Raw genomic sequence first — 26,626 nt, 5'->3', positions numbered from 1 at the left:
TGATTTGGTTCTGGAGATTTCAGCTGTCTTGGACCAGTTTTTATATTATTAATTTCTTTGCTTGAGTTCCTAGAATCAATGATGGTGTTAATTTAAGGCTTCATATACTTTTCACACAGACTGGGATTTTCAATGTATCAGAGTGTGGGTTGGATAGGAAGTTTCCTTAATATTAATATGATCCAGTTCCAGGGTGTCAAGTGGCTCTAGGCTTCCTTTCACAGACTGTGCAGTCCTTTATGGAATCAGTTGTATTCAGGGTCCTTTTTTCTGTTCTACTGACTTGAGAAGACCCAAGCTGTCTTTTGTATCTGTGTATTAGTTAAAATCTTGTACTGCAATTTCTAGACAACATACCAATACATATTTAAGCCTGCTACCACTTGAGCTGTCAGTACTTTGGCTGGAATAGTCAATCTACCTTTAATTTCCCTTTCCTTTTCTAGCCCCTGGCGGTTTCTATTTCTTTCTTTTTGGCTTCATATTAAAATTTCCTTTATCACGTTTTATCCAGCATTTGCATGTGTTTCTACTAATCACTCTCATTGAAAGCTCACTATCTTTAGATAAGTCTTGGTTTAAAATGAGTATAGCCAAGTCTTCCTGACCTAGAAACTGTTCTATTTCTTTGAGGAAAATGTATACAAATTAAAAGATCATCTTCTAAAAGCTATCATAATTTTCTTATTTCAGAATTCCTACAGCACTTTAGTGTTAGACCCATAGATTGAGTACTGCCAGGTAAGAGTTTCTCCTCTCAAACACATCCTTCCCTAGTATCGTGAAAACACTGTATTTATCCAAACTAAGATTGTTCTTAGCTTCCAAAACTGAACATGTTTCACCTTTTGTTAGTCTTGACAACGAGCATCACATCAGACCCTGGTAACTGCCAGTATGGTCAAAGCCAACGTCCTTCCACAGCACATGTATTCAATATGTATTTGTTGTACTTTAACTATTTGTTAAATGCTATTTGCCAAATACTGTTTGTTATTATGTACTGTGCTAGTTGCTGAAGGTATACAGCCAAATAAGGTAGACAAAACTCCTTGCCATAATAGATATTTTATTCTAATAGGGGAGACCATCCAAAAGCAGAAAGCCTGGTTAACTCAGACACAACTCAATCCATCAAAATATCAATAAATATTTCAAGAGTTCCTTCTATATTCCAGTACTGCAGTGGTCAACAGAACAAGGAGAATTTCTGCGGCATAGCCTTCTAGTCAAGTAGGGAAGAAAGGCACTAAAACCCACAAATCACTAAGTAACTATAGGTGTGGAAAGCACAGGCTGAGAGAATAAGTGTGTTTTAGAAATCCTAGCAGAATACAACCTGGGTATTACAATAGCTCATCTTGCTACTTTAGATGTTCTAGCCTGGCTAGACAGAGCTTTCACCTTGGGACTTTGATAATTTTTTATTGGTTCAACTTTCTAGCATGTCATTCACTTTGTTGCTGTCAGCATGTTATCATCAACACTGGGCCCACCCCCTCCTCCATCCCCCAGATCATCTCAGCTGACCTCCACCTACTGCTATTGATTCTCAAGACTTATTCCCGGCTTAACTCTCAGAACATCTGGTCCGTGCATTACCTATAAAACTAGAACCTTCTTTCAAAACTTTAAATGTTTTTCTCCACGTGATTTTTCTTTTACTCTCCCTTCCTCAAGGGATTTGACTGTGATATAGCAGCCCGTGCCTTTCTTGGAAGTTCAGCCTTCTCTGGAGCTGGCCTACTCTAATGATAAATCCTGGGATCAGTTTCCAGGTTTCTCTCACCTCCCTCTGAGGACATGAGACCCTTTTTATGTGCTGCCAAAAAGGTTTGCTGGCTTTCACTCTTGGTTTTCCATTACTTGTTAATCATACTCAGCCTTTTGTTGCCCTTGTTCTAGAGATCAATAGAGTTTGACTATAACATACAATCCAATTGCCTTTGACATTACTGTTTCCCTCACGCTTTTCAACACTGAACCAGTTAGTGGATTCCTCTTTCACTGGTGTACCACCCCAATTCAGCACCAGTGAAATTAAGTAATTTGACCACCGCCTTGTACCAGGGCTGTCTGTGGTCCATTTTCCCAGTGGTAGGGACCTCCCTGCCAGCGGGGTAGTGGGTGATCTAGCTCAAAAACTATTTTATCGCCTGCTTTCTCGGAAAACTCCTGGTGAAAACTATCACAATTCGGGTCCTTTATTTCATTATCCTACATGATTGATAGCTTGGGTGGCATAAAATTTGAAAGCTAGTTCTCCTAAGATTTTGAAGCCATTGTTTCCCTGAGTTATGACTTCCAAAGTTGTGCTTTAGAATTTTTATGGATCCTTTGTATGTTATTTTAAAAAACTTTTTGGGGTATTTTTGTTTCCTTCTGTCTTGTGACAATCAGGACCATTTTTTCTATTTTCTTTTTGCCTCTAATTTTCTGAAAACTCAAAATGGTCTCATGTTTTAATTAATTTTTCCTGGCCCTTATTGAGCAATTTCCTGTGTACAAATGCATGGACTTCAGTTCTGGGAAATGATATTGAATTATTCCTTCATTAATTTCCTCCTCCCTGTCATCTCTTTTTGAGGGTAACAAGATTCAAATGTTGGATCATCTGACTCTTTTATTAATTTTATCATCTTATCTTCTAATTTTACATCTATGTGTGGTTTTTTGGGGTGGGGTCTGCTTTCTGGGAAACTTTATTAATTTTATCATCAAACTTTCTTTTTAATTTTTAATTTCTTCTATTACTTTTTAGTTTCCAAAATCTCTGTTTAGGTTCTTTGAATTTATTTTTTATAGCATGCTGTTTTGTGGTGGTCGCTTTAAATGGATGAACATGTTGCTTGCCTCTCTGAGGGTATTAATTTTTGAAGCTTCCTGCACTGGCTCCAATTCCTCTGAGTTCCTCTTTTCTCTGTTTGATCCCTTTTATGTTAGAAGGTTTCTCCAGATGTTTAGTGATCCCTATCTGTCTGATTCTATTGAAGAATGACACACTAAATATCAGATTGGAAGTTGGTTGTGCATTTGCAGAATATTAAGGGTCAGGTAAAGATGAAGGTGACTAAGGAGGGACATGGCTATTTCACTAACATCTCTAACAGTTACTATCCCCTTGCCCAGAGAGGGAGGATTGGTGCTAGCTGTAGCCTGGAAATTATGAGCCTGAGTGCCTGTGATCGACAGCTAAGTAGAGCAGGGGTTTGGACGCTCACCATTCAATGTGTAGACATTCATTATTTCCTGTTTTCAGCATGGTACCCTCAGCTTTAGTAGTGCTTACTGTTCACAGGTCCAATTCCTTCTATTTTAACCTTTCTAGAGAGTAAATTTCCAGCGTTCTGCTTGGATGTGAATGTGAATGTATGCCGTGTGGACAGGAATAGAGGGAATAACTGAGCGCTTGGAAAGGGGAGTCTCACCAGATGTCTAACGGCTTCTCATGGCTACATCCAAGAGGCATCCTTTTTCAGCTCCATCTTCAACCTTGCCTGCATAATTAGCAAGTACCTCCAATTCTTCACCCTTCTAAGGGCTCTTCAGTGGCAGTCTGACTGCTTCTTAGTTTCTTCCCTAGGGTCGCTTACTTTCTCTTGTCTGCAGTTGACAACAAATTAGCAGCTTCCATCATGCAATTAACCTCTTTTCTTTTGTGACATCCTTTCTTTGTCTCTTTGCTTTATGGGATTGTCTTTTTAAAAATCTCTTGTTTAGTTATCTTAGTGTTTGTGACTTTTGCAGTGGTAAATTTGTGAGTTCAATCTACTGTGCATAACCAAAAGTCCACAAGTCACCTCAAAAAATGATTGTGATTGTCAATCTGTCATTCAGCACTCATCCAATTATTCAACAAATTCTTCAGCTGAAACACAGGAATGTATCTCCAACCAGCCCACTAATCTCCATTCCCTATGCTCCATGATACTATATAATTTCAAGACATGATAATATTTGACCTAAGCTACATTTCCAAACTTGTCCTAAACAATTCCATTCTTCAGCTGCAACAAATGCTTTTATCTTTCTAAAATACAAACGTGACATATCATCTTCTTCCTTAACTTTTCAACAAATTTCTCTAATTCTTAAGAATAATCTCTAAAGTTCTTCATGATGCACACAAAGCACTTGATAATCTGACTATCAGCCATCCCTCTGCATTGGATTTCACTCAAAAACCATCCCTTCGCCTTTCTCAACCAGAAGAATAGGAACATGGGGCCCTACACACACCACACACACGTACATATGCTCACATGCTCTATCAATATTAAGCTATTCGCAGTTCTATAAATGTTCATGGATTTCTTTCATTCTGGACTACCTACTTCCAGTTCCTCTATCAAAATCATGTCTCTTTTCATATTCCTTATGTCATAGTTTAGCTATAATCCATGCCAAGAGGTGTTGTCTGATTCTGTATTACAGAATATGCCTTCATGGTACTCCCTATTCAGCCCAAGATGTCATTTACAGATTGTGCTTAATTCTCTGTTTTCTTCTCCCCCTCTACACCACTTGCTGTGCTCCACTCCACCTGTAAGCTCTTTAAGGCTGCTTGTGTATTTTCCTGTGTTCAATTTTAATTCCTGCCGTGCTGCCTGACACAGAGCCGATGCTCAGTAAGTATCTGGTAAATAAATATCCAAAGTCTACTATAATGCCCAAACCTAGGGGAAAGTGAATAATATTTGTCATAATTAGTTTGTGGGGGGAAGCAACTTGCCATTTGATTTGGTTTTTGTTTTTTATGAAGAAGCTACAACTAACAAATCCTGACACAACACAGCAAATGAATCATTTATCATCACATTGATTTTCTCATTAGATTTTTTTTTAAGAACAAGTCTCTGTTCTGGAAGAGACTAACAGGGATTTTATCATTTTGCCTTAAAAGTATTGCAAGTGAAAACAAATAAAAGGAAAAGAACTGGGTTTGTGTTTACAGTCACCAAAAGTATTGCAAAAATATGGCAGAAACAGTAGAATACGGCCTTTAAACATACTTTCAACTTCAAGAGTATGAAAGTATAATAATTTATAGCGTTTAACTGGTGATCTAAATTAAATGTGAATTGTAAATTCACAGTTAGTTTGGTCATAAGATACGAAGAAAAATATGGGTGCACCTAACTATCAATTAATAAATTCTTGATAACCTACTAGAAAGAAGATAATAAATATTCTCTTATGACTATTCTTCATGTCAAAGAAGCATACTGGGAATGAATATATTTAGGGGAATTTCCTAATAAAGGATTGTGGCACTGAAACCAAGGCAAACTCCAATAGACCTTTCACTGAAGATTTTAGATAACAGAGTAAAATCATAGACTTCAGTATCACTAAGGTAAAAGGCAGATAAAGGAAATAAGAACACGATCACATTTTATTCTCAACTGTTTCTTACCACTGTGTAAGGATTAATTTATCATTTCAAAGATGCAATTGCTGGTATCTTTTTGAAAGGCAAAGGGAGAGTAAAATGGCACATTATCCAGAAACATTTTTTCTTTATTATTCTCCCTTTTTACTTATTTATTTTTACCTCTTTTCTTAATACAAGAAGAATAAAAATGGAAGGAAAAATGATATATCTACACAATTTGAAAACATCTTGTCAGTTATATCCTTAGATTTCATTTACAAATTTATGACCAACATTTTATATGCATTTTTTCCACATACTAGAAGCATCAGTTTTTACTTATAATCTCTGTATACTCTTTCTCTCTTCTTCCTTGTAAACGAAAGCCTAAAGAGAATTTTCATGGATTACAGCTTTTCCCATTCTTTTTTCCTCATAGTTCATTATTTTGCATAATGTACAAAAAAAAAATGGAATGTACCCAGTCCATTTTAGCTAAGACCAGGCAAAGTACATAAATTTTACAAGTCCTGTAAAAACCTTCAAATGTCACTCTGCAAGAACAAAGACACACATACTATTCAATAGCTTTTTTTTTTTTTTTTTTTTTAGGAAGATTCACCCTGAGCTAACATCTGCAGCCAATCCTCTTCTTTTTGGCTGAGGAACACTGGCCCTGAGCTAACATCCATACCCATCTTCCTTTCCTTTCTATGTGGGACGCCTGCCACAGCATGGCTTGCCAAGCGGTTCCACATCCGCACCCGTGATCTGAACCGGCGAACCCCGGGCCACCAAAGTGGAATATGCGCACTTAACCGCTGCACCACCAGGCTGGCCCTTCAATAGCTTGTAAGTTGGTAAATGACTTTTATTGAAATAATAATAATGAAAAAACCACATTAGATGTTATTCATTAGGACCTAAAATTTACTGGTTTTTCATGACATTATTCCCACAGAAAGGACATCAAGCACATGTACCATAAAGATTTTCTACTTCTTCCTAACTGAGAAAAGTAAATTTAAAAAGTTTAAGAGGAAACTTCATGACAATAGGTATCGACTACACGAAGAAATATTTTCTTGAGTTCCTTACAATCGTCCTCCGTCTTAAGCAGCTGTTGGGACAGGAATGTGCAACCAAAGAGGAAACTTAGACAAAGGCAATCTGTGACTTTGAATTAGTGAAGAATTAATTGTTAGCAGTAACTGCAACCATTTTTTGTCTTATTTTGTGTTAATTGTCTTAAATCTGTATAATAATGGAAACTAACAACTATACTTAATTGCTTCAAATACCGAATTCAATGCTTGTCAACCTTAAGACATATTTTAAGGGCAACACTGTTCTCATATCCCACCATGTTGCACTGAATTATTTTTAGTATATCATTTAAATAAAAGTAAATATAAACTGTGCCAAAAACTCTTTATACTTTTAGTTTTTACAGAACTATATGACCAGAGGAAACCTTTAATATAGTACTCACAGAACTACAAAACCAATGAAGTTGTCAATGTTCTAAGCCAATATTACCTCAATAAAATAATTTTAAAGAAAAACTAATGAAGTTTAAATTAACAGTAATTTTATGTGATTGGCGACATTGTTTGCTGAACTGAACCCACTGCTCGCAGCATGACAAAGAGAGTTGCCATGGCCATGTGTGTTCTGTGGAGCTCAGCCCCTCTGAACGCCGCTTGCTTAGGATGATTCAATTCTCTCACAGTTTTGTGTATTCAAATCACTGTGAAATCTTCACTCATCATGCTGCGATATGATGTCACCTGGGTATCACTTGGCTCCAATTCCAAATACACATATTAACTCTTTCTAAATGATTTCCCATTAACCTCTGATGATGAAAGTAATACTGCTAGGTGGTAATGTGACGGGAGACAGAAATGCGTACGTGTGCCACGATATTCTGTGTCAGGACTTAATTCCACATGCACAATCCAAATAATTGGGAAATAATTTGTGGGGCTTTTAGATATTGATAAATATTAAAATATAAAATTAAGATTGTTACTGTGAAGCATTTTTAGACATGAAGTATACATCCATGGGTCCTCATTTGGAAAACACTACCAAACAGACCCTGTAAGGCTTAGAGCTTACTAAAGTTAAGGAATATCAAAATGTGATAAGGGAGTTAACTTTTAGGCCTTTCATTTATTTCTAGTACTAGGTTGAGATCACTTGTCTTTGAAAAATTAACAGACGATAACAGACATAAAATTAATTCCTAAAGTACCAAAGCACAGCGATATTCAAATATTTTAAGGAGTCAAATCTATTTTGCAAAATCAGTGTGTACCTTTGAATAGAGAATTTTTTGGCATAGTGAGCTGTTAATCATAGAATGTTAGACTAAGAAGGAGCTCCCCAAGGATTTCTCTGTAAACATATGAATATATATACATCACCAAAGGATTTCTCTCTCTCCACACACACACACACACACACACACACATATACACACACACAGGAAAGATCTTTAGTAATTATGTTTTAACTCTCCAGGATATGTAGAGATCTGTAGATCTGTAATTATGCTGAAGAAAAAATTTGTTTCATATACATCTCAGAACTGATGCACAAAAGTCACTTAGCTAATAAATGAGTCTGACTGATCTTTCTACATTTGCATGAATACTTATCACTGTGTGACTTCAAAAAGAATGCTACCTTCTAGTACTAGTTATGATAATAAATGGTATATGAAGATCCAAAGAAAGAAATGGTTCTTTACTGAAAAATAACTATATAAATGGCTTAAGTCTATTTACCAATGTAAAGCAGTTAATTCTAATTTTTAGCTATATTTTACTACTTTTTTGGGGTAAATTATACGAGAATATTTGCTAACTAAGAATAGAAGAAGTTGATTGATATGGTCTCCTAACATTTCAAGAATCCAGTATGAACTGGGAGGAGCAACACTGCCCTCTGGGGAAAGACCCTGACATGAGAATCGTAAGTGGTCTGTGGGTAATATGAAAGCACTGGGCTCCTTTAGTAGCTGAAAGCAGTGCTCAAATGTATATTTGACAATTTTGCCTAAATGCAGTTTTAATAGAGTCATAAATTAGCTGTTGCAGAAGTAACTAGATCCTGTCCCAGACCAGATCAAAAATACATTAACTTTGAGAGCTACTTTTCATTTTATTTATGGTCTCAAGTTCAATGGCTTGAGTTTCAGGAGTCAATATTCCCCTGAATGTCTTCACTCATAGTTGGTGTCTAATCACTAGAATAAATTTCCCCTTCTTCAACTGTTTTATTATATAAGTTGCAATTATTTTTATTCCTTGCAATGAGGCAACTCAGGTAATCAAACCTCATTGCTATGATACTTTGAAAGCATATTACAGGGTAAATAATTGAGGTATAGACTTGAATTATTTTGTCCTTCACACACACACAGACACAACCCCAAGTTAAGTATCTATTCTCCTCCGCATCTTGGACTTTTGTACTACAGGGACAGAAGTAGAAGTTGACTCTTATTGTTAAAGTAGACCAAGTATGACATTTGTGTTTCCTAGGAAACATAAACTAGGCAAGTATCTTTGAGAAAGAGCAAGATGAAGAGGAGAGCTGAAGACAGAGAGGAGGCAAATATCCCAAGTACAAGGGAAGGAGCAGAGTTCTTGGTGGGGAAACATATCTGTGGTTCTGTGGTAGGATACGTTGTCTGGTGTGCTGGGGTTTGAGAGCAGAGTTGATTTAATTCAGGGGAAAAAAAAGGATTTGGTGCTTCTCACAAACACACATACACTAGATCTGCTGTATATGAGGCCCTGATTCAGGATTGCTAAGAGACTTCAAGTAGAGTATACGCAGTGTGGAATGATAGAGATCTACAGAAATGAAGCAAGATGATTTTTCAGACGAGTGTTGACCCAGTTGCAGGACTGCCATACAGGGATGAGCCTGGCCTCGTAGAAGTAACTACTGATTTGAAATATACCACTAGTCATGCTGAAACTAAGGTTTATTGAAAAAAATGCTTACATAACAAACAAAACAAAATGCAAACAAGCACACAATCTGGATGGTATGGAATCAGTACCCAAAAAAAGGAGACCAAGAAATGCTTCTGAAAATCCATTCTGTATCCAAATCACACAACCACTTAGTGATACTTTGCTCCCAAAAGGCAGATTGTGCTTTTTTACGTGGAAGCAGTTATCCCAGGAATCCGCTCAGTGCCTCAAATTTAAGTAGAGCTACTGGATGGGGCGGTCATTAAGAGGCACCTAGGTTTACTAGTGAAAAGGATCAGAGAACAGACAGCGAGGAAGGAAACATCTGACTTTCACCCTCCCGCCACTACTCCCAGGAAGGAGAGGGTAGCAGTGCATTTCTAAAAAGCCCATCAAGGGGAGATAATGCGAGCCCTGCCAGAAGAGGAGGAGATCTAGGGGAGAGAACGGCAGGGCCATCAACTCAAAAAGAGCTTTAGTGTGACCCCTGAGTTATCTGACACAAAATTAAGTTTCAAGTTCTGAAAATAATAGGGACCCACTCCTGTTTACTCCAACTTCTCTGGACAAATGGCAGAAGCACGGAGGCAAAGAGCAGCCTGACACACACAAAGGATGTATTCTGAGGTGTCCAAGCTTTCAATTCTGGCCAAGTGCTGCACAGCCAAGTTTAGCCAGAAAGGACAGAATTGCCTCTTCTCAAATTAGCGCTATAGACTTGACTTGAACACTTGCATTGAAAGGAAGCGTCCTTTACCTGCATATCCTAGACATCATTTAAGCCCAAGATATTTCCGTGTGACCCAAGGTTATATGAGGGATGTCAAAACACATTAAAAAATTCAGTCTTACACCATCCTTCATATTTGGGGCTTGGTGTTCATTTATTTTGATTGAGAAAAATTAAATAGTTAGTATTTCTTGCACTGGGGTATGATGAAGGAACACTCATACCACTTACACTTTCATTGTCAATACCCTCCATGATAGTCGCAAATGTAACTGCTTCTCCAAAGCATTAAAGGATTTCAAACAAGGAGAAAAATCTGATGGAGATCAGTTGCTGCCTAGCAAATCCTCATTAGCTTAGTCAGTACCAGCCAGTTCCACCTTCCACATCTCAAACGTTGTGATATATGCTGGAAGCAAACAATTTGCCAAAATTTTGAAGAAATACCAGGATCAGATGCAAGAAAAGAAATCAAAGTGAACATGATAATAAGAACAGCCTTCATCTTCAAGAGTGCAGGCTAGTGGGATTTGTGTTATGGGATGGGACATTGAAGTTACAGCCAGAATTGACGAAAAGAAAATTGATCTCCATAAATGGCTCCCAGTTCAAAGATCCTAAATTAATGTTCAAAGACACTTTACCTAAATGCATTTTCATGGACTTAGGGTTTTGGAATTAAATGGATGATTTTTCAGAGAAATCCTGACTGGAAAAAGAAAAGATAAATATAATGGTCAGTGACATCTATAGGTATTGCTGTTTTATCAAAGCATGCTAATATTGTGCGCCTAAAGTAAAGAGTGATAAAAATGGTATATTTAACATTTTGTACATTAACATCTCACTTGGTTGACCAATTGTAGGAAATGGAGCTTATCGACATTTTTTTCTGAACATACGCTTATATTCATTAAATTAAATATGAATCATATAAATTATAAAAATGTTTTTACTTTTTATAAATAATTCTGAAAAGACATTTTAAATGGGCTTAAAGTACAGTGCCTGGATGGAAGTGCTTGCATTTCCTAATTCTCCATATAAATCTTAAACAAGCAATAGACTCATAAGATCTCTAAACCCACAAATACAAAGTCTATTCATGTTGCCAACAAGCCAGATGGCGTTCAAACTTTAGAAAAACAAGAGAGCTTTTCCAACACCCATGTAACACCTGCTTACTCCAATTATTAGAGGCTAAGTAAAGCATGCGATTTAATATCTTACACAGTACATAATTGTTATGAATAAAACAATGATAGCTATGCATATTATTACAATTGTTCTTTCATTCATTATATTCTTAATAATTCTGTTGATATGAAATAACATTTAATAAATAATAGAAATCCCCCAATTAAATAGTGGATCACTTCTTTTAGGTTAATTTCCTTAAAAGAATCAAAGAGAAATCTCATCACACTTACATATGCCTGCATAATGATATGCAGTAAGCCTTTGGCTTGGAGCATTACAAAAGCCTTTAACTCATCAATTACTTGATTAATTTTATGAATTCTGAAGTTACATACTTATAAATCCCTACGGATTTTTAAGAGTCTTCATCTTCTTGTTCATAGAGATGTTAAAACATAATTAACGGCATGATGAATAGTTTCAATCCATAGGAACATGACAAAGTTATGAGACACCAAAGAATGTGTTTAAAAATAAACTGTTTACAGATCACGAGCCCTTTCCACATGTTTTAAACTACATGAACTTTTATCTTATTTCTTGAAAATGATTAGATTATTCTAATTAAACATAAGAAGAAGGAGAAAATATGTGCTGAGAGAAGCTGTCTTATCTATGTAATTCCATGTGTCCTGATTCTGAAACTTACCATGTCCCCAGGTCAACAGATCTGGTTTGAACATGCACTCTGGCTGGCTCTTTTGCATCATTTAAGTTGAAAAAGGCTTTGGTTAGCAATTCATTCTGACTGAGCCAGATTTACATAAAGACAGGAGACACAGGATCTGTTTCCATTTGGACTGGAGACAATGATTATTACATAAGTGCTCAGGATATTTTTATGGTCAGGATATACTTAACGCCTAAAACACGGAGAGCCATCCTCAACTCTTCATTCTACTCCCACATTCGACGACTATTAAAATCTTTGTATTTCCCTCCCAAATCTCTCTCAACTCCATCCGCTGTCATCGTCTGTTTCATTGTCCTGCTTAATTCAGCCCCATCGCCACCCCCATCTAGGTCATTATAGTACTTGTTACTTTATTTCCTTAACCACATAAACTGCTCTCGAAAGCTATTTTTCTAAAATGCAAATTTGACCATTTAACTTTCCACCCGACAAGACTTTAAAGGATCTTCTCTGGTTGTTTATAGGATTAAGTCTAAAGCCCAGTAAGCTTCTTTTACAAGTCTCCTGAGGGTCTGGCTCCTTACCATCTTAGAAACCTGATTTTGTCACACCTCCATTACGTTTTTAATTTACAAGGACAGTAATGTCCTTGTAAACCACTGAAGTCTACACGCTGTTTCACCTTTCCTCGCTTCACTTTCTTTTTCTTCTGCTTTTTTTATTAAATATATCAGTGCGATGAGCTCGTCCTTTTAGACTGAAGTCAAAAGACATCCCTCTGAAGGCTTTCAGGACCCCTCAAGACAGAGCAAGTTACCTTCTACCGTATTCCTCCATGGAAGCTTTATGTGTGTTGCTCATACACACTGTGTTATTTTGTTTATAAATTTCTTTAATAAATTATAAGCTTATTCACATTTAAAGATATGTATCTAATTTATTTCTACGCCTTTAGTAGATGCTGGGTCACCTAACAAATGTTTGTAATACATATGTTTGTTCTATAAAAAAATGAGTAAATTAGTTTTAAAAAGATGTTTATGTAGACTGAGTAGATCATATACGGTACAGTATATACCTCTTCTATTCTGAACATACGTGACCAACAGACATAGAAACAAAGTGAATGCCTTTCCACGTCTAAAGAACTGGGAGAAAATAGTAATATTCTGTCTCTCTCTGGTTCTCATTCACACTCTGTCACACACACACACATCCCTATACAAACACATGTACTGATATTTCGGTTTAATATACTTATAAAATAATCTTCAAAAATCTCATTATCAAATTTATAGTTCTGCCAGGCCTAAAATATTTGGGAGAAGCTTGCAAAACTTTTGTGGATAGGGAAAATTGTGCTTTTGAAATGGAAGGCAAGAAGACTTTTCGGCTATATACATTGGGCTACAAAAGGTATTGCTAAAGAACTAAAGTTTGCTGTAAATGTACTGATGCCCTGACCTGTGGAGATACAGTAATTCCACTGACAATAAGAAGTATGAGCAACGTTTTTTCTTTTCTTATTGCTCAATGTCTTTGATGAAAAAGTACTATCAACCTCGCCTGCAGAGTGCGGCATTAAAGTTTAATTCCATCCAATCAGGTAGGCAGAGATCAAATTCTGACACTGGCTTTTATTGTAGAAGAGATGGAACTTTCTGAAAACTCTTTTAAACCACTGCAGCAAACCAAAAATATTATAAGAGCCAAAAGGAAACATATCCAGCCTTAATTTTTTTCTTCATTATTCAGATATCTGTGTAAGTAAAATGTAAAGCATAATTGGACAGTTTATTCTGCATTTTTGTCAGAGTAAGCATTTTATATATCTTATTTTTATTTCAAAGTTTAACCTTTCTCCCTCATTTAAAACTTTAAATTCCTGGCCAATATTTTGCATTAGTACTGTCTTTGATTACGTAATCCTATAAATTTGGTGCATGAGTAACAGGAAAATATAATACCAAGCAATTCCTTACATTCAAAGTTCTCTTATCTTTTTCACTTACATAAGAAAAACAAAATTAAGAGAACTTTTTCGTTTCAATGTCAACAGAATTTATCAATGAAGTGTAGCTAAAATTTGAAAACCAAGCTGCAAACATGGGTTATATTTTTCGAAACAGTAAAGAAAAAGATCTAAACTTAGAATACTTAATTTGTGCAACTGCTAAAGTCAGATTAATTGCTGAAACAGAGACACCCAGTGAACTCAATAAACTATTCAGCAGTGCTTATAATCACTATTTCTTTTGCTCCCTATCATATGAATAAACTAGCTTCTTAGAATAATGAGATATTTATTCCATTATTCTTAAGAAAAATTACCTCAGTTGTTATAATTTTAAAGCTCTGGTAAATGCACTCTTACTTTTAGAAGGGCATTACTTACAGAAAAATATTAGAATATTAAAAACAAGTCATGATTATAGGACCAGTAATTAGTTGAAGGGATTGAATAATCACATATTTCCTCAAAATTTGCATTTGACAAATACAATATTTTTATTCTAATTAGTTTACAACTACACATTTTCCAATTATTTTACAACACAGATTCGGGGGGCGGTGTTACATGAAGTGGAAGAGGTAGAAAGAAATGTACCTTACTTCCGTTAACTGGTTGTTGAATAGAGGTCTTCCATAGAAATTCTCTTTTTCTCATGAAGTCCTTGCCACAGTCAGGTTAGGTTGGCGTTATGCTACACTCTTTAATAAGTGAAGAAACTGAATTCAGAGAGATTAGCTGACTTGTTCTAAGTTACACAAACAGTGAAGCAGTAAATACTCTGGGTGCAATTCTTCCTGCCTTCAGGGCCCTTGATCTTTCCTCAGGTAACAGTCTCTTAGCAGACAGAGCACATGCCCTAGAAATGTTGTAAGATGGCTAACAACTTGCTGTGATAATAAAAACAAGAAGAGAAACTTGATTTTATATTATCCCAGTTTATAAAATTATTTTTGATTGTTTCTTCTTCACGTACATTTTATCATTTTCATATTACTAAGTGATCTTTACTATTATTTTAAAATTGAAATATGGAGTTAAATTATGGGGCCGGCCTGATGGTGCAGTGATTAAGTGTGCACATTCCACTTCAGTGGCCTGGAATTCACTGGTTCAGATCTGGGTGCGGACATGGCACCACTTGGCAAGCCATGCTGTGGTAAGCATCCCACATATAAAGTAGAGGAATATGGGCACGGATGTTAGCTCAGGGCCAGTCTTCCTCAGCAAAAAGAGGAGGATTGGCAGCAGATGTTAGCTCAGGGCTAATCTTCCTCAAAAAAAAAAAAAACAAAATAAAATAAAATAAAGATTACTTTAAAAAAAAGAAATATGGAGTAAATTATTTTTCAACATCACCCTAGTGAGCTCCCTGGTAAGAATCAGTTGTGTGCGAGTTTGCTTTATGTAGAGTGATTTTATCTGCGTATATACGTATGCAGGCATTTATTTATCTATCTTTCTATCTACCTATCTGTCTATCTAACTGGCAGTGAAAGTCTCCTGAGGCTAGACTGACTCAGCAAACTTACATGGTTAAATTATCCAAGTATATCTAATTTATCTCAATATTCTTGTTGTAATGTATTAAAGACACTAAACAATGCGCATGCTTTGCATTGAAAGAACCATTTGATATCTGTCAATTAAAATATTTTAAATTCTTCCCCTAGAAAAATCATTGTACTTTAACTTATTCAGTATTTGTAAAGAGTAACTTTTATAAGAATTAGTACAACGTCATAGCAATTAATTTTGAAGATAGTAGAGCTGGTTGTCAACATTTACTTGTTTTCATGCTTTATTTAACTAAATTAAAGTAAGTATGATATACAGCAATTAAAAAATCCATATATTTAAAACAATTTTACCAAATAGAGCAAACCCTATGTGTATTTTATAGAGTCAAATCTGTCACATTGAATAAACATGTTTTCTATGTCACTAATTTAAATTTTCTATTTAACACATAAACAACATTTTTCTTTGGATTTACCATCTCATTTGGTATGTTTGGCATTGCTTTTGTGTCTAAAATGATTTAGGTTTATCTTTTTAAAAGTAATAATTTGGGGCCCTGGCCCTGTGGCCAAGTGGTTAAAGTTCCATGTGCTCCCCTTCAGCAGCCCAAATTCATGGGTTTGGATCCTGGACATAGGCCTACTCCACTCATCAGCCATGCTGTGATGGTGTCCCACATACAAAAAATCAGAGAAGATTGGCACAGAAGTTAGCTCAGGGCTAATCTTCCTCAAGCAAAAAAAGAGGAAGATTGGCAAAGATGTTAGTTCTGGGTGAACCTTCTGCAGCAAAAAAAAAAAAAAGTTAAAAATTAAAAAATAAATCAAAAAATAATAATTTGGTCATGAATTATTGCCAGGTATTTTGAAAAGCAAACTACAATACAAATGGTCACCATTGATAATATATTTATACTTATTTATCTATGGAATGACAAAGAAAAGTACACATCATAACAACACTAAACAAGGAGGAAAATGCAATGTGTTATGTCCAAAGTCAATTCCAAAGGTGATACAAAAGCCAGAAATATGAAAATTTTAATGATTCTACTTTAATCTTTACTATGATGTTTATTTAGTAAAATTATATTTTATAGTGTTGTAATTTATTAATGATAGTTGGAATATCTTTAATCAAGTGTTAAAAACATAGTGGTTCCTTGATTTGGAGAATAAATTGCAAAATGTATAACTTAACAAATACCACAAAGGAAACTGGAAATTCCAGTGATTGCCTTTAAAGCATGAACAAAAAATATGTAGTGACTATTTATAAGGGTTGTGTTGGCTCACAGTGTCATCCACAGGAGTCCTCATTATTATGTAATGAAGTTGAAAATAAATGATAAGAAAATATCCTACATTTGACTATAATAATAGACCTATTAATTTGATAAAATATGTATTTTAAAAACTGTCATAATTATTTAAATCAACACTTCATATATAACAAAGCAGGTTCACATTTTAAATTTGAGTCTCTCCACGTTCTGAGGCAATCTGCTAATAACATAGCTAATCGGATGTTCATATAGGAGACCTATTAAGGGAAGCGGGTATTGCTTATTATCCTATCCCTAGCAATACTTTCTAAGGCAAAATAATGCATTTTATTTTTCTTATAAATGGATTCTACTATTCATTTTTTAAATTTTTGGTCAAAGGTTTATTTTTTGAAGTAAGAGAGTAAAAAAAAAAAATGTTGTTAATTTAGAGTATTCCATGGCCCATCTGGTATTTTTGAAAGGATAAGCCCTATGTATTGGAAGCCACCTAAGTGTGGTTATTAAAAATGTAAATGTTTTATTCCAAGATATAAAGCCAACTGACCCACAGCACAGGTGATTGAAAGTTGTTGAAAATGGGTTATTGTAGAATAGCCTTACCCTGTAAGCCTCATAAGTTACCTACCCCCTCTGAGCCTTCATTCCTGATTTTTCTGTCCAGGCATCTAGCCTTCCTTAAGTATGACGAGGGGGTTCAGTAATGTCTACTGATCTCAGACATTACATTTAACAATATGTTATGGTTGCTGAGGTCCTATAATTAAAAATTCATTAGTTTTTCTTGATTTTATTGAATTTTTTAGAAAAAGAAACATGCCAATGTGAGGAACCAACATTAAGTTTACCAATCTTCAAACACGGTACATTTAGTAGTACGGACTAATGATGCTCAGTTCACGGCAGAAAGTGTAGCGAAGCTTATGTGAATGAGAAAGGCAAGAATGTGAAATACCTCAGGAACGTGTGGACAATGACCAAGGAGAGAAGAATTTGGAAAGAAATATTAGAAAGAAGGGACATTTGCCACAGGAGGGTGGGAAAGTTTGGGGGGTGGAAAGGGAAGCTGCAAAGCCCAGGGCAGAGAGCACCAAGGAAAAAACTGCTTGGACCAAGATTTCACATATTAAAAGCCAAAACAAGTATCATTGTGTCTCAGTGCTTTGTTTTATAAATTATTTGCTATATTCTTTATAACCTACATGGTCCCAGAGAAAAAAGCTTTGTATAATGTTTTTACTTATTTCTATAGTCCTCTGCCGAGTGATTCTAATTTGGATTTTATCGTAATTTCAACATAGATTTTATGGTTTAATAAAACCTGCACACATTAAAATGCTATTAAACGGTTACACATGGTTAATAATACTTACGGACTTCTGAAAGCAGCTATTATTAAACTGAACAAAGTCGTTAATGTCTTTAAACTTTGTACCAGGATGTAAAGTGCAAAACAGATGTTTAACTGCATCTAGGAATAGTCATGTCATTGGGCTATATATATATTTCTTCTCTTTTTTATCATATTCATATGTTTCTTTTGTATTTTAAATAAAAAATACTCTAATGAAAATAAAAAGGCAATGCATTGGATTCTAGCATTGACTTTCCCACCGATCGTGACTTTGCAGGCAGCTGACAGAGGACAAACCCCCTTCAGCCTTTGCTTCTTCATCTGTGCAATAACTAGATTACTAGAGGTCATCTCTAGAATCCTTCTTCAGCCCTAAAATTTAATGAGTCAATAAAAGCATCCATTTGAGTTTAGGACTAGAAATACAATCATCAGATATTATATTTTCTGAACAAAAAGGTATTTTCATTTATTTCAAATAGCAAATAGAGCCTGTGAATGGCAAAGACTTTGAAAAATCTCATCTATTATCATTCATGGCTTTTTATTTTAAACATGCATATTGTTAATTTGATATTTCTTCATTGGGCAATATAACTTTCCTCACTTGAGTTTGAATTGCCTAATACATATATTACTAAAAATAAGTTTAGGTGTTTGAAATGCCCTTTCATTTCCCCAGAAATGATCTAAAGTATGGTTATAGAATTACTTGAATATTATATGTTATATGCACCTAACAGTCTAGGAATTGTTTATCTAAACCGAATCTTAACTTATTTTGCTTGAAATGGTTATTTAGTTTATATCAGTATTCAAAGCATTATCTCCTGTATGTTTGTCTACAGTAATGAGGAAACTAGCTATATATCACTGGTTTATTCATTTCACCATCTTGGAGGATCACATTCTAAACCGTCAGGCTTAAGTCAGTCCTTTTTCTTCCCTTTCATTTTTTTTCTATTTAAAGACTACTTACGCTTTTCAAAATTTAGCTACTACTTCAGAAAGATGAAAGAATGAATACTAGCTTCTCTTATTATGTATCATTGTTGTAGTTATAAAATAATCTAAAATAATCAAATATTTTCATGAGAAAAACTAGCAATGAACAAACTATAAGTCTGACACACCTCAGATCTAGAGAAACCCAACATTCAAAATCTAAACAGTAAAGTGGAGATATGTAAATGGATCCATAAATGCTCAGCAATTTCACCCTGGATATAAGCAACCACAACACACGCAGTGAAAATAGGTTTCCTCTGGTGTGCACTGCGCTACTGCATGCTCTGCTCCCGTCCTTTAACTGTTCAGGTCTCTCATTTAAAACTGTCTTGGAGACACAGAAACAATTCAGTAAAGAAGAATCTGACCAATAGAGTTGGGTAACAAAACTCGTCTTGCGAGACATTTGGGTAAGAAGAATAAAGATCAATAAGGCAGGCATAAAAATGTTAGTTATTGACACTCTGAGTCAACTGAAAAAATTCCGTAACAAAAAGAAGATGAGCCGAGTTTTAAGAACTTCGAGAAAAACTCAAAGAAACTTTGACTTTCTTGAAATAAATTACTTTGCAAACAGAAAATAATAATATGATTTGTTAACTGGGCATCACATTTACAGTGGAAGAAAATACCTATTTAAAAGTGCATATGTATTGAAAAGTAAAAGAAAATAAATAATATTCTCAAAAGAAAAAATTTCATAAAACCACTAAAAAGTTTAGAAGTAAATTGAGACTTGAGAAGGAATTTTCAAAAGGACACAAAAATGCAGGGGCTGGCCCCGTGGCCGAGTGGTTAGGTTCGCGCACTCTGCTGCAGACGGCCCAGTGTTTCGTTGGTTCGAATCCTGGGCGCGGATATGGCACTGCTCATCAAACCACGCTGAGGCAGCGTCCCACATGCCACAACTAGAAGGACCCACAACGAAGAATATACAACTATGTACCGGGGGGCTTTGGGGAGAAAAAGGAAAAAAGAAAAAGGAAAAAAAAAAATAATAATAAATTAATTTAAAAAAGAGAGAAATTATAAAAAAAAAGGACACAAAAATGCAAAAAGAGTGAAATGTGTGAAAGACAGTTTTGAATTTACAATATGTAGGTAATAGTACCCAAAGAAGTATGCAGAATGAGTGAATCAGTAATAACACCCAAAAGAATAATAGAGGAATAATGAAAGAGAACTTTCCAGACATGAAGAAATAAATAAGAGAAATATACAACAACACATATTTTAGCTAAATGTTTAAATTTCAAAAATAAAAGAGAACAGAATTAAAGTATAAGTTCTCTACACACCAGTCACTGGGGTAAGTATTTCATATGTGTGTTTTTAATTAAAGAAATTAAAAAGCATGTCAGCTTCCATGAAAGAAGCAATTGACTACATTCATAAAATCATAATGTTTACGAAAATAGACCATTCTCAGGTTTATTTTCTGCAATGATGGAGAAGAAAGGAAAATAACAACATCACTGCATAATCCTCAAAGATAAGATCTAAGAAATCTGTACGTCATCAAGTTCTAATTCATATGTGAAGCCAAGAACACAGCAAAAAATTTCAGGTTGGTAGTTTCAAATTTCCAGGCAATTTTAAAGGGTAATATATTCTTTATCTTTTTTTTCTAGATGTGATATAACATGAGATTTCAATTGGAAGAAAATTACTTATCCTAAAGTCATTAGGAAACCAATGGTATAGAAGTATTCTACAGATCAATGAAGGCTGAAATCTTTTAATAAGGAAGTTTTCATCAAAAATAAGATTTCAGGATAAATATCCTCAAGGTGGAAATTTATAGGTTTGGATAACTACTTTCCCAATTAAAAACAAACAAAATTTGGAAAGATGATTAACAAATAAACCTGCAATGAGAACAGAGACATTAACTTTAACTCTGATTTGTGTAAATGTGGAAGGAAAACGAGCATGAAGAAAATAACAAAATATTTTACGATGTTTTTAAGAGTAAAATTTCTTTTTTTGTTGTTTTAAAAGTCTATTTTTTTTAGAACACTTTTAGGTTCACGACAAAATTGAGAGGAAGGTACAGAGATTTCCCATATACTCCCTGCACCCACACCTGCATAGCCTGCGCCATTATCATCACTCATCAGAATGGTACATTTTTACCAAGGACGAACCTATGCTGACACATCATAATCACTCAATGTCCATAGTTTACCTTAAGGGTCACTCTGGGTGGTGTACATTTTATGGGTTTGGACAAAAGTGTAATGACACATATCCATCATTAGAACATCATAGAGTATTTTTACTGCCCTAAAAATCCTCTGTGCTCTGCGCATTGATCTCTGCGCACCCCAACCCTGACAACCACTGATCTTTTCACTGTCTCCATTGTTTTGCCTTTTTGAGAATTTCATATGGTTGGAATCATATAGTATGCAGCCTTTTCAGATTGGCTTCCTTCACTTAAAGGTTTCTCTGTTTGACTAAATTTGAAGACTCTAAATAGGGATCAAAACAGTAAGTTTGATACGATTATTTAAACAATGAAAAATAATTATTTTACGATGGTTTAAATAAATATATCACAAGTTAATCCTCAACCCAAACACAAATCTGATGTCTTAACTTGCAAAGCTCTTCCTCCCAGAGTACGAGTTTTCTTTTGTAAGTAAACTGAGGTCTGTGCTAACTTGGCACCAACTCTGCCGGCTCCTGAGCGTCACTGCACACATCGCCTAGAAAAGGAACCTTCTGAGGAATTTACCAGTCAGACTTCCAGGGCTTCAGGCACGTGGAATCAGCAGTGACCATTTTGAAGACAGATGGCTCTTATTTAAATGGCATTTGAATACCTTGTAGAAGTAATGGATGCCCCTGTGCTTGTCCCGGGGAGACACGCCAGGAAAAGAAGCAGGTGTCTTCAGCCTGAATTCCAGCGACCCCCTGCTTAAGGAGAGGTCGGTCTAACCGGCCCCTGAATGACAACCGCTAAAAGGAGTGTTCATAGAGCAGCCCTTATAGTGCTTGATTTAACAAACACTATCCAGGTTGTATTCTAGGTTCCCTGATTTCTACTTTTTTTTTTAATTGAACAAAATGGGTTTCCATGAATGGAACTTGATTTATAACATGGTATCCATTGGGAATAAATGTTCAATTTATTGTTGCTGTCTTAATCCAGGAACTGATTAGATTATAACCCAGAGGGTCCTTGCAGTGGTCGGGTGATCATTTTCATATTTTTATGTTACATAATTATCCTTGATATTAGAAACATGCTTACTTTCTATACTTCATCAAACCTCCAGAGTAAAATAAACAAAATCCATGCTCAAAAATACAAAATACAAGAGAGAGAATTCACATACACTCATTACAAAGGAAAATGGCATGCTAGGCCATTTGTAATAAAGAATAACTGTGTCATAATAATAAATAAACATTGCATATGTTAAATTAAAATATAATAATCTTGGATTTATGTGAAATTAGCATCTATGTGTGCCTTACTAGAGATATGCCCCAAATAAAATGAAACAGCAGGGATTAAAATAAATAAAAGAACAAATATGCCGTAGATATTAAACAAAGGAAATATGGTAGTAGCAGTATTGAATATAAGGCGGAATATGTTAATAATTTAAAGAGAAATAATTGATAAAATATAGAAATAATAGATATACTTCACTGTTATATAATTATGTACCAAAATACGCATGGTCAACCTTTCAGTAACTTAAGATATTTTGACAGAAACATAGTAATTCACAGATTTTAAATTAACAAAAACCTGTCACATATCAGACTGAAATAGAGAAAAGAGGTAAAGTACGTGTTTTTAACACCTCAGTTTCAATTATTATTTTACAAATCGAACAGCTAATGGCTAAATTCTCAAATGACCAACCAAGTATGTATTTAATATAATCAAAAGAACAAAGGTAATGAAAATTCATCTCCTAAGAATTTTAAAAAGCACCTTAAATAATAATTAGTTAAGCCAATACAGAGACAGATTAATTTGGTTTTATGAATCTTAATAAATAAAAATTTGTATCAGTTGTTAAGATCTTAGAAGATAAGTACAGCAGTAAGAGAAATGAATCTCTGGTTAAGAAGTATGCCAGAAATATGAACTGTTTATAAATCATTCATGTGGCATAATATTTAAGGAAAGGAATAAGAGCCAAATTCTGGGAAGGAGAGGAGATAGGAAAGAATGAGACAACGAAGGATGATTAAATTTGGAAGTCCAACATGGGACGGCTATGAATACATGGTATTTGGAAAAACAAGCAATGCTTTGTAGAATTGATTGCAAATATGTGCTTACATTTTTTAAAGACGACAACTGACTTAAGAACTCAGTCTCCGTATTTCAGAGGGCATTGCTAGCAGGATGTTTAGAAGCTTTCCTAAATATATAGTTAGCAAATTGTGCATCAATAAATACTGACCTGCAGTACAAAGTGCATCCAGCTCCATCTACACAAATGCCTCCGTTAAGACAGAGGACTAAATTCGGTTCAGTCTCCGCAGAACCGTCAACGTGCATTTCACAGTACACACCAGTGTACCCACTGGGGCAAATGCAAGTGACACCGTGCACTGACTTCTGACAGATGCCTTCGTTCAAACAAGAGACGGATGTGCAGTCCTAAATTCAGAAATAGAGAACCAAGTTTGATTATTGGTGGTAAGACTAACAATTTTATTAAAATCATATTTTTATTTAAACCTTTTTAAAGAAACCAATATGCAGGCTTATCTGACACTCCTTTCCTCTAGTAACTGAAATATGTTTCTAGTAATAACTGATTTTTACCTTTATCACCGGAAACACTCTGTCAAATGTTCCATTATGGATTTTTCAGAAAGAAAAAACCCTTTATGAAACTTTATTAAAACATGTACCGTGTCAGAGAACACCTAGCCCCCCAGCCTTCAGTAATGGTGCTAAAGCAAATTTCCTATGGACATAATACCAGGAATTCACTGACCCTTCGTATCTGCCATAGGTTCCAGTTTGCCCAGGACAGCCCCGGGGATAACGCTGCTGTCCTGCGGTCATGATTAATAGTGCCTCCATTCACTCTCAAAGGAGTCCAGGGTTTGATCACATACTTAGAACAGACAATTCACAATTGACTTATACCCCTCTAAAAAACAAAAAACCTCTATGATAGCTGAGTTTTTATTCCATTCGTCATCATTTCTTAATCAGAATTATTTTAATGTGTATATATTTTTCAACTCTATTGAGGCATAATTGACAAAACCTGCAATATACTTAAAGGGTACAATGTGCTGATTTGATAGATATCCACATTGTGGAAAGATTCCCACCATCAAGCTGATTGACACATTCCTCACCTCACATGTTTTCCTTTTCTGGTTGGGGTTGGCGGGAGCCAGAACACACGTTCTACTCTTTTAGCAAATTTTGATTATACAATAAAGTATTACCAACTATAGTCGCCATGTTACATATTAAATTCTCAGAAAATACTCATCTTATAACTGAAAATTTGTATGATTGTCAGCCTCTCCCTACTTTCCCCACCCCCTAACACCTGGCAACCATTCTACTCTGTCTGTAAGAGCTCGCCTTTTTCTTTTTTAGATTCCACATGTGAGTGATACCATGCATTATTTATCTCCCGGTCTGGCTTATTTCACTTAGCATAATGCCCTCCAGGTTTATGAATGTTGTCACAAATGGTAGGATTCTCTTCTTTTTTAAGGATGAATAATATTTCATTGTACATACAGGAACCACGGTTTCTTTACCCAATCATCAGTCGCCGGACACTTAGGTTGTTTTCATATCTTGGCTACTTTGAACAATGCTGCAGTGAACATGCACTACAGATATCTCTTCAACATAATGGTTTCATTTCCTTTGAATATATACCCAGAAGTGGGATTGCTGGATCATATGATATTTCGATTTTTAATATCTTGAGGAACATCCATACTGTATTCCTTAGTTGTCATAGCAGTTTACATTTCCCTTTTCTCCACAATCTTGCCAGCATTTGTTATCTTTTGTCTTTTTTGGATAATAGACATCTAACAGGTGTGAGTGATATCTCACTGTGGCTTTTTTTTTTTTTTCTGAGGAAGATTCTCCCTGAGCTAACATCTGTGCCAATCTTTCTCTATTTTGTACGTGGGTTGCCACCACAACATGGCAGCAGATGAGTGGTGTAGGTCTGCACCCAGGAACCAAACCCCGGCTGCCGAAAAAGAGGGCACAGAACTTAACCACTAGGCCATGGGGACAGCACTTCATTGTAGTTTTGATTTGCATTTCCCTGATGATTAGTGATATTGACTACATTTTCACAAACTTCTTGGCCATTTTTATGGCTTCTTTGGAGAAATGTTTATTTAAGTTCTTTGCCCATTTTTAATTGAGTTATTTGTTTTTTTGCTATTGAGTTATGTGAATTCTTTATATATTTTGGATATTAACTCCTTATCAGATAGATGAGTTGCAAACATTTTCTCCTATTCCATAGATTGCCTTTTCATTTTGTTGATGGTTTCCTTTGTTGTGCAGAAACTCTTTAATCTGATGTAGTCCTACTTGTTGACTTTTGCTTTCCTTGTCTTTGCTTTTGGTGTCAAATTAAAAAAATCATCACCAAGCCCAATGTTAAGGAGCTTACCCACTATGCCTTCTTTTAGGAGTTTTAAGTTTTCAGGTCTTATGTTCAGGTCTTTGATCCATTTTGAGTCGATTTTTGTGATGATGTAAGACAGAGGTCCACAGTCATTCTTTTGCATGTAGTATCCAGTTTTCCCTACACTATTTATAGAAGATACTATTCTTTTCCTGTAGTATATTCTCTTTTTTTTTTTTTTTTGCTGGGAAATGTCTGTTTCCCTGAGCTAACATCTGTTGCCAATCTTCTTCTCTCTTTTTTTACCCCTCCTTAAAGTCCCAGTACATAGTTGTGTATTCTAGTCATAAGTCCTTCTGGTTCTTCTATGTGAGCTGCCACCACAGCCTGGCTACTGACAGACGAGTGGTGTGGTTCCATTCCAGGGGAACTGAACCCGGGCCGCTGAAGTGGTGAGAGCACTGAACTTTAACCCCTAGGCCATCAGGGCTGGCTCTCCAATGTGTATTCTTGGCTCCTTTGTCATAAATTAACTGACTATATTTGCATGGATTTATTTCTGGGTTCTCTATTCTGCTCCACTGAGCTATGTATCTGCTTTCATGCCAACACCACACTGTTTGCCCTGTGCACAGCTGTATATTCAGGGCATCCATGGCACAGGGCACATTCAGAAGCCTCATAGGTCACTATCTTGGTCCAGAGTCTTAATATGCATCCAATCACAATCTTTTAATTAGTCACTTTTCCATGCATTTGTCCCAATTTATGTCCAGCATTTCTGATACCTGTCATTCCAGAACCTCAGGAGTTTTGTGGAGTCAGAGGAACTTGGATAATATTTTACTTTTTAAGCTTTAAAATAATTTTTACATTTCTCCTTTCACTCACTTTTTCAACGAATGGTAT

The 26,626-nt window shown here is 35.4% G+C and overlaps 1 protein-coding gene across 1 annotated transcript in view; it reads right to left on the bottom strand.

Moving 5' to 3' along the window:
- LOC106842352 (protein eyes shut homolog) overlaps nucleotides 1–26,626 on the bottom strand; it is a 1,064,587-nt gene that overhangs the window by 833,966 nt on the left and 203,995 nt on the right. Inside the window, exon 13 of the mRNA XM_070516721.1 lies at nucleotides 23,546–23,745. Coding sequence (XP_070372822.1) covers nucleotides 23,546–23,745 — 200 coding nt within the window. The remainder of the gene's footprint in view (nucleotides 1–23,545; nucleotides 23,746–26,626) is intronic.

The sequence above is a fragment of the Equus asinus genome, chromosome 8, assembly GCF_041296235.1.
Source record: "Equus asinus isolate D_3611 breed Donkey chromosome 8, EquAss-T2T_v2, whole genome shotgun sequence".
Taxonomy (NCBI): Eukaryota; Metazoa; Chordata; class Mammalia; order Perissodactyla; family Equidae; genus Equus; species Equus asinus.
Note: the sequence above shows the minus strand (reverse complement) of the source record. Positions and strands in the feature narration are given on the sequence as shown.